Source organism: Phaethon aethereus (assembly GCF_964289735.1).
Source record: "Phaethon aethereus genome assembly, chromosome: 14".
Classification (NCBI taxonomy): Eukaryota; Metazoa; Chordata; class Aves; order Phaethontiformes; family Phaethontidae; genus Phaethon; species Phaethon aethereus.
In genome coordinates, this window is record NC_138590.1 from 14,863,371 (window position 1) to 14,874,965 (window position 11,595).

Below are 11,595 nucleotides of genomic sequence, written 5' to 3' on the forward strand. Positions count from 1 at the left end.
CTGTTCTGAACCGCTCCCCAGCCAGCGCTCGACAGAACAGAGACCTTTGGAGACGGAGGGAATGGGTGCTGCCAGCACCCGTGAGCAGGGCTTGCCGCTGCCTGCGGAGACGGCGTGGGCAGGGGAGAGCCGCGGGCGCCCGGGGTCTGGCCGGCCGCGTTCCCTGCCCTCGTCCCGCTCCAGCGGCTTGGTTGTGGCCAGCCTTCATGCCAAACCCTTTGAAACACCCCTCCCGAGCTTTCCGCCTTCCTCTCCCGCCAGGATGGAAAACGACCCTTGGTGCTGGGGGGAAGCAGCCCCTCCGCACCAGCCCCCCCGGGGTGCTAAGGGAACACGTCCCGGGTAAACAGGCGGCCGTTGGCCCTAACGGGTTACAGGTGCGAGCCCGGCCGGCACGGGCAGGTGTGTTTTCCTTGCGCTGAACCGGGGTTGTGAACAAGCCGGGCGCTCGGGCCACCCTGCCCTGCCCTGCCGCGAGCTCCCCCGGCGAGAAAGGGCTCCTTGTCTGGGGCGGGCGGCCGCGCCAAGCCGGGGAGCGCAGGGCTTCATCCTCCTCCTCCTCCTCCACGCCTTGGCTCGGGGCGGCAGGCAGAGCTCCGGGCAGGCATCCTGCCCGCCGGTCGTCGCATCTCCGGCCAGCCGAAACCCGCCAGCTGCCTTTGAAGAGGTTGCACCTGAAAGGGGAGATGGAAGCTAAGGGCAGACAGGAGCCAGGAGGCTGCCCAGCCCCGGGGAGCGGGCGGCCGGTCGCCCGCTGTGCTGTGGCTTGGGAGGGGATCCAGGACCCCAGCCGGGTGTTAGGAGGAGGCGGAGGGGCTGGGGCTGCCCCTGGAGCCAGCAGCGTGCCGGGTTGCTGCGTGCCTGCCTGCCGCGGCTGCTCCCAGGAGCGCAGCCTTCCCGGGGCAGCGATGGTGCTTGTCTTGTGGCGAGGGGGGAACAGCCCTCGCCTGTCCGGGGGCTCTACCAGAGGCGCCGGGGTGCAGCCCGGCGTGGCCATGGGATGGAGGGACGTTTGCCAGGTGGGCGCAGGGAAGAATTGCTCTTTCTTCCCCAGCCCAGGCGAGGCTGGAGGCGATGCTAGCATCTTGCATACTTTTGAGGATTGAGGAGTTTCTGTGTATCCCATGATAAATCGTGTCAGGAATGAAGGTGGGGGAGTCCAAAATCAATAGGCTGGGGAAGCCAATGTCAGGGTCACATGGCAGCACTGCCAGAAACCAGCTATGCTAAATGCTTAAATCCTTCCTTCCGCCGCCTTGGGACCTTCTCTGCTTCAAAGAGAGCCCTTGGAGGCCAGAGAACTGCTGACTCTTTTTTCTTTTTTTTATATATATATATATTTATTTATTTTTTTTTTAGCAAAGGTCAGTCCTTCTGGAAGGTGTGTGTGTGTTGGGGGCAGAGCAGTGTCCACCCCAGGAGCTTGAAGCATGAGAACCTGATGGGACCAGACACAAACCCACCCACCCAGCATGCTCTCGAGCTTTCCATCAAATGCTGCCGCACGCAGGCAGGTTCCTCACCTCCAGCCCGTCCTGCCTGTGAAGCCAGACTCGAGTTGCTTCCCCTGACATCGTCCCTGAAGCCTGTGGGGATCCACGTCCCAATGCATCCCTGGTTCACATCAACCAGGAGCTCTCCAGCCAGACCGCCAGCCATCACGCGAGCCCCGGGGCTCTGCCGGGAAGCTGCAGCGGGGAGCGCCTTGCTTCTGGAGGAGCTGGATTTTGGGCTTGGGAAGGGGGGGGCAGAGCGAGGAGGGGGAGCACCCAGGCGATGTGGAAAACTTGCCATAAGGCATGGGAAGAAAGGAGCGGTGCCAAACCCATGGGCTCCTGTCCAGCTCTTCAAAGCAAGCACGCCAGTCGTTGGAGAGGGAGAGAAGGCGGCGAGCTGCAGTTTCCCGAGAGGTGGGGAAAGGCGAGGGGAGGAATCTTGCATGAAGGAAGGGGAGCCGATGGAGTGAAGTCTCCTGAATGAAGGGGAAGGAAGGAAACAAACATGAGCAGGAAGGCGTAGAAGTCATTTCACGGGAGAATTTGCGGAATTGTTGAGTTGTATCATCAGTGACAAAAACCAGAAGAAAAATTCCTCAGCCTAAGAGATGAACCGCTCTTATTTCGGGCTCTTATTTCATATTTTGCTAGTGCTGGGTGACTGAGAGAGGAAGAAGGGGAGCAGCAGTGTTTTGATCAGGAACAAACCCTGGGCAAGCCCAACATGTGCTGTTAGAGGCTATGTTTTACATTTGAAAAGGCTCTAGTATTGTGCTACGGCCTCTAAGTGCGTTTTGATGATGACGACGACTATTTTCAACTGCGCAAATGGCACGAAACACAGGCAGGGTATTGAAAAAAAAGGCCATTTGGCTCCAGGAACAACATCTACCGGTGCTGCTGAGCCCTTGTTAGAGGGATGGCTGATGCTCTCCTCTCTGCCCCCATAATGTGCTACCCCCCGTGGCTTCAGCATCCTACGTCATGGCTGCTGCTGCAATGCTCCTCTCGTTCCTTTAACGATGATGAGGGTTGCATAAGCAGGAACTGATGCAGATTTGCTGTTTTCACCTCCCCTGGCTCCAGCTTCCAGAGAGCAAATTATGGTGTGTTCAAAAACCTCCAAGTTCCCCCAAACCAAGCCCCACGCCTGTAATCTGGTTGAGGTCTTGCCGCAGCGGTTGCCGCTAGAAAATTGGCTTCTACCCACAGGGTCCGTGTGGCTGGAGGCAGGGAGGTGCCGGGCTTGGAGTGGGAAAATGTGATTCTGGGGGCTGGTGGGGAGGAGGCAGCTCCCGGCGCTGCCTGGCAGGAGTGCTGCCTGCCTGCTGTGCACCAGGGAGGGGAGACGGTCCCCGGGGATGTCCCTGGAGGATAAGACACCAGGGGAGCAAAGAGCACTCACGGCAGGGAGAAGACCAGGATAGGACCAGGATCCATCCCCAGGCCAAGGGCATGACAGCCAGGACCTCGCAGAGGCTCCCAGAGTCAACGGAGAGGTGTTCACCAGCCCCATCCTCCGCCAGCCTTGGGACCGGTGATGCCTCCAGCCACCTTCCTCTCCCGCGAATGGCCTGGCCGCCCGCTCCTCTCAGCCTTTTTTCCCCCCTCTAGACAAAATAACAAGCTCTTTCCGTTCCTGGGACTGCTCCCTTCTTTTCCAGACGTGCCTAGGCCCTTTCATCGTGCCAATAAAAAAGTAAATGCATCACACATTGGCCGGCGAGAGCGGAAACCCTTAAACATCTAAGAGGTGAGAGCGACGCGCTGTGTTTTTTCGAGGCTGGGCTAAGCTCCCCAATGCCCTGTTAGGTCAAATGTCTTGCTCTGAAGAAGGAGAGAGGGGACTTATTAAAAACCTTTCATATTTCTTATTTTTAAGGTACCGTTTCAGCGGGCCGGAGGCCGAGGCGTGAGCAGGGCTGCCGAGGGGGAAGGGCATCGAGCCGGCGGCCTGCAAACAGATTGTGCAATATTTGCCTTGCACAGAGCTCCCATTGTAAAGCCTGGGAGTTCTGCTTTCAATAATTCCCCTGCCATAATGCCCCATTGATGGGGAGAGAAAGGCAGCATTGAGGGCTGAAGGGGCTCCGGCCCCAGGAAGGGTTAAAAAATAAAGAAAAAGGAGAGAAAAAAAAAAAAAAAAGATTTGAGGCTTAGTTTTAAACTTTGCTGTGTGGCCCTCATGGCAGATCGTGGCCGCTGAGAAATATGTGGAGCCTGTTTGCATAACCCCGTTTGGAGCGAGCGCTTTCGGAGCCAAAACACAAGTGCGGCCGGAGCCGGGGGGCGATGGGGAGAAAAAAGCAGGAAGGGCTGTGATTATTTTCATTCTTGCCCCAGGCCACATAAAATTAAAAAAAAAAAAAAAAGAGGTAATATTCAAATATTTGGTCAGAGAAACAGCTGTGCAAATGTGAGGAGCTGTGCCAGCTTCAGGACATGGAGGGACCCTGGCCGAGGCACTGGTCAGGGTTTACTGCCTCACAGGTCATGCCATCGGGCTAAAAAGCACCAAAAAGGAGCATACTGGGCTTGGGCTGGTGGCTTTACCCTGGCTGCTGCATGATTTCTCTGCATGGGGGTCTTGGTCCCGGCTGGAAGGGGTGCGCAGGCACATGGAAGTTGGGGTGTGGGTGGGTGATGCTCTGCCCACAGAGCCGCTGCCGGCCCCGCAGCCAGCACCCGGCTCACCCCATGGGGCTCCCCATCACCTTGGACTGGTCAAACCACTGCGGGTCATGCTGGGAGGGAGATTCAGTACCTTTCGTCGCAGCAGCTGACGCGACGGTGAGGAGCGGGGCTGCCCGCGCCGGGGCGGACGTGGGGCCGAAGCAGGCAGGGTCCACCGGCTCGCTCAGCATCCACGGCCAAGCCGGCTGCCAGGGGAAACCTCCCGTTGTGCAACGCGCCGGAGCGCTCCAAGGAAGCTCCTGGCTCTTGAGACATCTTTGAGTGAGGCTGGACGAGTGACTGCCTTGAATTAAGAGCAGTCAGGGCGGGCGGCTGCGGGCCCTGAGTACTTTTTCCATCCCTAGACCTTGTGATGCATTAATCACCCCCAGAGCAGCCTCCCAGCCGGCTGAAATCGTCCTGACCCTGGAACTCCAGAGCTGCCATTTCTTCCTCTCCCTCCTCCTCCCCCTCCCTCCCAGCCGCTCCCACCTCCTGCCTCCCCTTCAGAGGATTTCAGTGGGGTTGGCTTGAGGGTCCCATTGCACCCCATTTCTCCTGGCGTCTAGAGCAGTTTCCCCATCCCCCTTGCTGCTTTTCACCTTTTTATCATTTCTTGGAGGAGAACCCGAGCTCTGCATCCCCCTTCCCCAAGAGGTGTCCGTGTGCTGCTGGGAGCCAGCCGGCTGCCCCCGAACCATCGCAGCAGGGTCGCTGCCAACTAATCCGCTATTTATTCACCCTTCTGCTCTTGGAAAAGCTCCCTGAGCTGAGTTAACCCCGCTGTTTTCTCCCCAGACTCATGGACAGCTTGGACACACCACTGATTTCCCCGAGCCGATGTCCTGGCCGGGCACAGGAGGTCCCTCTCCGTGCCAACATGTGCCCACGTCCCTGCTGCCAGTGCCTTCCCTCCTTTCAACCCTCTGAGCTCCGTCCATCAAAAGCAGCTTAAATTCAGGGCGACTCTCCCGGCCTGTGCTTCCTCGTTTTAAGGCGTGAGCAGGATGCGACCCACCACGTGGCTGCAGGAGCAAATCCGCGCGCCCGGGAAGTGCTCGGAGCTGCTCTCGCTCCTCGGAGCCGGGCTCCAGCCCCGCTCTGCGGCCGGCGCGTCCCTTCTGCTGCCCACCTCCCGCACCTCCCTCCCCGCTCAACCCTCTGGCCCCAAACGAGACATGGTTTACCAGCGGTCTTAAACACACTTTCTCTGCCACCTCTCAGCCCCGACATCTCCAATTTCCTCTCTAATTTGTAATATTTACCCAAACCGACTATTATTTATTATTTGGAAAGAGCTGTGATTACGACCCCCGGCGATAGCTCTGTCTCCGCTCCGAGGTGTGCATGGAGCCATGTGTACGGGGCCGCAGGCCGGGATGCTCGGGGTGTCCCGCGGCCCGAGGTAGCTCAAGGGGGGCACAGAGAGGTCTCCCCGGGCTGCAGGGGTCCATCGGGAACGGTGGAAGAGCACACAGGACCCAGGAGGCGGGGGTCCTGAACCTATTCCTCCTCAGGAGGTCCTATTCCTCCTCAGTCAGGTCCAGATTTTTCCAAGAGGAGGGAATTGTTTAAAGCTGAAGATGCTGGGGGAGAAGAGGGAGAGGTGCAGCGGCAGGCGAGCGGTGGGAAGGAGCGAGGGGAAAGGAGAAGAGAAGTGGGCGGAAGAAATGAGTGATGAACCCCTGGGGATTAATCAAACCTCGCCGAAGGGCTCGACCCAGCCCTGATGCGCTCCTTTGAGCGAGCAGGGGTTTCTGCCAGCAGCAAAAGGCGCAGAAACAGCTCTCCATCCCTGCCTCCCCCCCGTCCCCCCGCACCCACCCCGCGCTCCTGCAACCCCCCGCCAAGCCCCGGCTGAAATGGGCTCCCTGCCTGTCCCTGTCCCTCTCCCGGTCCCCTCTGCCTGTGTCTAAAGCTGGGAGGGGGAAGCCCACCCTCCCTTTGCCTTTCCTGGGAGCCACCCCCATCCCTGGGAGCGGGCAGCTTTCTTCTCCCCCCTGCCCACACCTCCGCAGCGCCTGGGGTCCCCCGGGGCTGGCTGGCCTGGGGCAGTGGGGAGATGTGGGGTGTGGGGGGGCTGGAGGAGTCGGGCTGTGCCTGGGGCAGTGTGGGGGGAGCCCAGGGAGGGGACCAGGGGAGGGGACATGGAGGGGACGTGGCAGAGGGAAGGCCGGGGTTAGGGACCAGGGGGGAGCCCAGGGCAGGGGGCCAGGAACCATCCGGCTCAGCTGCTCCTCTGAGCCAGCGCTTGCCTCAGGCAGAGCCCTCAGAAGCCCCCAGCGAGCCCCCGCTGCTGCAGCCCTGTGGCCCTAAAGGCAGGCAGGGTGCGTGGGCTGGGGGGGCTGTGCTGGGGTGCCCTGTGTGCTGGGACCACCCGGGTCTCTGTTGGTATGGTGCAAACAGCCACAGGGCTCAGCTCCCAGCTCTGCCAGGCGTGGGTGAACATGCATGGGTTTGTGCTACCAAAATCCCCCCTCATGGGCCAAGTCCTGCCTTGGGGAAAGTCGAGGAGGCGAAATGCATGCCAGGCATGATGACTTCCTGATGCCTGATGGATGCTGTCCCTGTGAAAGGGGTTACACAGGAGCATCGCTCAGGTGTCCCAAAAGATCCCCTGAAGCATCAAGACACTGACCTGGCTCCTTGTCCCAGTACCCCCAGCTTGGACCAGCACCCCTGCACTGGCAGAGGTCTCTAGTTCACATCGAGCCTTGCCCCTGGCTGGCTGTGGCCATGGCCAGTACAAGTGGCCCCTCTCTGCCTCAGTTTCCCTAGATGGAAAATGGGCACAGCAGCGCCCACCCCACTCTGTAGTGCTCTGCATGCCCCTGGCTGGCTTTGTTCAACACTGAGGGTGTCCCAGCAAGTTTTTGCAACGTCCCTTTGCCCAGGATTTATTTGGATGGTGACTCTGGCAGAGCAGGCAGCTGGCCCCAGCAATCCCTCCTGGGGGCCCAGCCCTCCCCGCTGCTCTCCCTGGCTGGATGCTGTGGGGGCTGCAGCTGAGCATCCCACCAGGGCCCTGGCCCACGTGTCACACGTCTCAGGGCAAGCGGGGAGGGAAGCGTCGGCGGCTCGGGGAACACCACGCTTAGGACCCTGCACGTTCCGGGGCTTCCCAGCTTTTTCCTGGAGCCGCTGAGCTGGGAGGGGCCGAGCCTGCGGCTCCCCATAAACCTGGCGGCTTAGCCCACGTCCCAGGCAGATGTTGGGATTCTCTGCTTAGATGTGGGGACTCTGCTTCGGAGCAGAGGGTGGGAAAAGGAGTGGGCGGCTCTTCCCTGAAGGGTGAGGAGGAGAGCTCGGCACCTCTGGGCTTGAACTTGAGCACCCTCTTCTGCAGGAGTTTAAAGAAAAGGATCATCGTATCCCGAGCGAGCCGTCAGGATAGCCGGGCAGGCGCAGGGCTGGAGCAGAGGAGAAGCCAGCTACTTTCTTCGGAGAGGTTTTTGTGGGGTTCTTTGTAAAGAAATGACACCGGCGAGAAAACACCAAGAAACCAGGGAGTGTTTCTAGCGCTCGGGACGTTTGGTGAGCGGCTCTGGGGCTGCCGTTAAGTCGCTGCGAGGAGCCCGTCCTGCCGTGCAGATGTGTTTGATTGGAGCGGAGCGAGGGTTATTTTCTTTTGACTGAAGGCAACCCAGCCCTGGCGGATTAAGTCCTTTGTGTGAGCGCGAGTGTGCCTTCATGGGAGCTGCTCCCGCAAAACTGGTTGCAGGGATTTCGGGGACCATCCTCTAGATCGGGGGGCTCTCCTGGAGGAGGGGGAGACCTCCTGTTTCCGTGGCTCTGGGACGATGCCGGGACAGTAGCTCCCTTCGCAGGCAGCGCAGCGTGCTCTGGGATGGCCGTCTATGCCCTCACGGGCTTCTCGCTCGTCAGCCTGCTCAGCTTTGGCTATTTATCCTGGGACTGGATGAAGCCCAGTTTGGTGGCCGACGTGGCCACAGACCCCATGGAGAAATCGCTGCCTCCTGCCTTTGCTAGGCCACCCCACATCATCTTCATACTGACTGATGACCAGGGCTACCACGACATCGGGTATCATGGTTCAGATATCCAGACGCCAACGCTGGACAGGCTGGCGGCCGAGGGCGTTAAGCTGGAGAACTACTACATCCAGCCCATCTGCACCCCGTCCCGGAGCCAGCTGATAACCGGCAGGTAAGCCAATGCCTGCTCACACTCCACTTGTGTCCCCCCTTCTGTCCCTTCCTTAGCTCTGTGGGGCTTAACCCCAGCTCGCTGCTAGGCAGATGCCCTGGTGTCTTGGCAGATGATGGAGATCCTCCAGAGAAAGGTGTCTTGCTGGCCTTCTCTAGAAGGCTCCCTGAGTAAATGGTTGATTTTTCACATGGGATAAATAGTGGCACATGGCAAGGCCAAATATGCGGATGCCATTGGCTAATGGATGCCACTTTGGGAGAGGGTGGTCTCTGGCCATGAGGTCCTTTGGTGCCGGGCAAGGAGCTTTGTCCCCAGGGCAGTCCTGTGCTGCTCTCACACTGGTCCTTGGGGATTTGCTGCTGGGCTGTGGGGTCAAAGGATCATCCTCTCCTGCTTCTATGAGTCCCTTGGACCATGCTCTTCCTGCTTGCACGTTCAGTGCTGCACTGGCCAGGGCAGGCTGGATGCTGGTCCATCACCCTCTCCCACAGAGGCACGGTCAGGTCTCCCTTGATCCTGGGCCCTTCTGCCTCCCCGTAGGAGGCAGATCTCATCAGATCATCTCCTGCTGAGGAGTGGGTCCCAGGAAGCTGCCTATGGATGTGGTCACCTACTGCCTGGGGGTGGTGGAGCCCACTGGGGTCCAGGGAAAGGCTTGTCTCCTGGTGGCTCTAGAGAGATCCCAGGCATCTCTGGGGTGTGCAAGGCAGGGGAGGACAAGGATGCGTAGGCACCCAGGTGGGGTATTGCAAACCCACAGGGATCACTATGCAACTCTTGCTTGTGCTGCCCAGCCCCAGCAGAGCCCAGCCACCTCCCGTGGGCTGCCAGCAGTGGGGCCAACTGCTGGTGGCATCCTAGGAGAGCAGCCCAGTGTGCTTTTGAGGTGTCTGCTGAGCCCCCTCTCTTGTTTTGCATCAGCTTTTGGTACTTTCAGATGGGTGAGGAGCTCCCTGTCTCTGGCATGGAGCTTGCTCCATGGGGTTGGGCTGGGTGACATGGAGTGCTGCTGGCATTTGGGGTCTCCAGCACATAAAGTGCCATCACATCCCCACTCAGCACCGGTCTCCATCACCATTGATTCCTTCTGGCTCTTCCCTGGCAGGTACCAGATCCACACAGGGCTGCAGCACTCCATCATCCGCCCTCGGCAGCCAAACTGCCTGCCCCTCGACCAGGTCACCTTGCCCCAGAAGCTGCAGGAAGCTGGCTACTCCACACACATGGTGGGCAAGTGGCACCTTGGCTTCTACAAGAAGGAGTGCCTGCCCACCCGTCGAGGCTTTGACACCTTCCTGGGCTCCCTGACAGGTAACGTGGACTACTACACCTACGACAACTGCGACGGGCCGGGCATCTGCGGCTACGACCTGCACGAAGGGGAGGACGTGGCTTGGGACCAGAGTGGGAAGTACTCCACCTTCCTCTACACCCAGCGTGTCAGCAAGATCCTGGCATCCCACAGCCCCAGGGAGCCCATCTTCATCTACGTGGCCTTCCAAGCAGTCCACACACCTCTGCAGTCGCCCAAGGAGTACATCTACCGCTACCGCTCCATGGGCAACGTCGCTCGCCGCAAGTACGCCGCCATGGTGACGTGCATGGACGAGGCAGTGAAGAACATCACCTGGGCCCTCAAGAAGTATGGTTATTATGACAACAGCGTGATCGTGTTCTCCACCGACAACGGCGGGCAGACCTTCTCTGGGGGAAGCAACTGGCCACTACGGGGACGCAAAGGGACGTACTGGGAAGGGGGAGTCCGTGGCATTGGTTTTGTCCACAGTCCCCTGATCAAGCGCAAGCGCCGGACCAGCTGGGCACTGGTTCACATCACGGACTGGTACCCGACTCTGGTCAGCCTGGCCAGGGGCAACTTGAGCAACGTCCCAGGCTTAGATGGCTACAACGTCTGGCCTGCCATCAGTGAGGGAAAGGAGTCGCCACGAACCGAAATCCTGCACAACATCGACCCCCTGTACAACCACGCCAAGTACGGCTCCTTGGAGGACGGCTTCGGCATCTGGAACACGGCTGTGCAAGCCTCAATCCGGGTCGGGGAGTGGAAGCTCCTCACTGGCGACCCGGGGTACAGTGACTGGATCCCCCCGCAGACACTGACCAACTTCCCAGGGAGCTGGTGGAACCTGGAGCGTCTCACTGATGGCCTGCGGAAGTCTGTATGGCTCTTCAACATCACTGCTGACCCCTACGAGCGCTACGACCTCTCGGGCCAGCGCCCAGATGTGGTCAGGACCCTCCTGATGAAGTTGGTGCACTACAACCGGACGGCCATCCCAGTGCGATACCCTGCAGAGAACCCCCGGGCTCACCCAGACTTCAATGGTGGTGCCTGGGGGCCTTGGGCCAGTGAGGATGACGGGGAGGAGTGGGAAGGTGGCATGGAGCCCCTGAAAAGTAGGAACAAGAAGAAGAAGTGCAAGATCTGCAAGCTGCGCTCTTTTTTCCGCAAGCTGAACACCAGGCTCATGTCCAACCGCATCTGATGGAGACTTCCCCCAGCACTGACCCAGCCTGATCAGGGTGGAGCTCCAGACGGCAGTGCCGTGGGGTGGGAGTGAGGGATAGGGACAGATGGGGAGGTGGCCAGCACCCTCTTGCTTTCCCTTGCTCCAGGGTTCACCCCAAAACGCTTCTCCCTGGCTGGACCAGTGGCTGCAGGGAGGTGGTCCCAGTGGGCGAGGAAGGGTGATGTTGGCTCAGTTGCGCTGCTTGGCGGTGGTGTACGAGTCTGCTGAGCTGGGCTGGCCTGTGCATAGCCTCTTCCAAAGACAGACCCTTTTCTCAAGGACTCTACTGGCAATCGCAAGCTTTAAGTGTTGGCCATTGCAAGGGCAGGAGGAAGAGTGGGACCCTTGGGTGCCAATGCAGAGGGGCTGGCCAGCCTTGGCAGCTCTGCCTGCAGGTTGTCCCTCATCATTTCCCTCTGTAAATGTGCTCCTGACTTTCTGCCTGCTGCCAGGCAGCTGCTGCCTTTGCTTTTGCTCTGGGAACTCAAGGACTTCCCCCAAACCCAAGACCATGGCATTTCCCTATTATACTTCTTTATGGAAGGATGGATTCCTGACCATGCATGTCAGACCTGAGACCACCATGGCTGGACTCAGCCTTGCTGCTACAGGGACCTCACATGGGGCCATGGCTTCTCCTCTCCACTGGCTTGAGGGTCTGGGAGCAGCCCCAGTGAGGAACTATGGCCCATGGAGACGTGTTTGGATGCACTCAGAGAACAGAT

At 59.6% G+C, this 11,595-nt stretch overlaps 1 protein-coding gene across 1 annotated transcript; it reads left to right on the forward strand.

Annotated features, from left to right (window-relative positions):
• Window positions 1-7,595: 7,595 nt before the first annotated feature.
• ARSI (arylsulfatase family member I) lies at window positions 7,596-10,846 on the forward strand (the record flags this gene model as incomplete). The annotated part of the gene is made up of 2 exons (XM_082006187.1): window positions 7,596-8,336; window positions 9,445-10,846. The coding sequence occupies exons 1-2, from the start codon at window positions 8,017-8,019 to the stop codon at window positions 10,844-10,846; spliced, it is 1,722 nt and encodes a 573-aa protein (XP_081862313.1). The 5' UTR covers window positions 7,596-8,016.
• Between the last annotated feature and the right edge of the window lie 749 nt (window positions 10,847-11,595).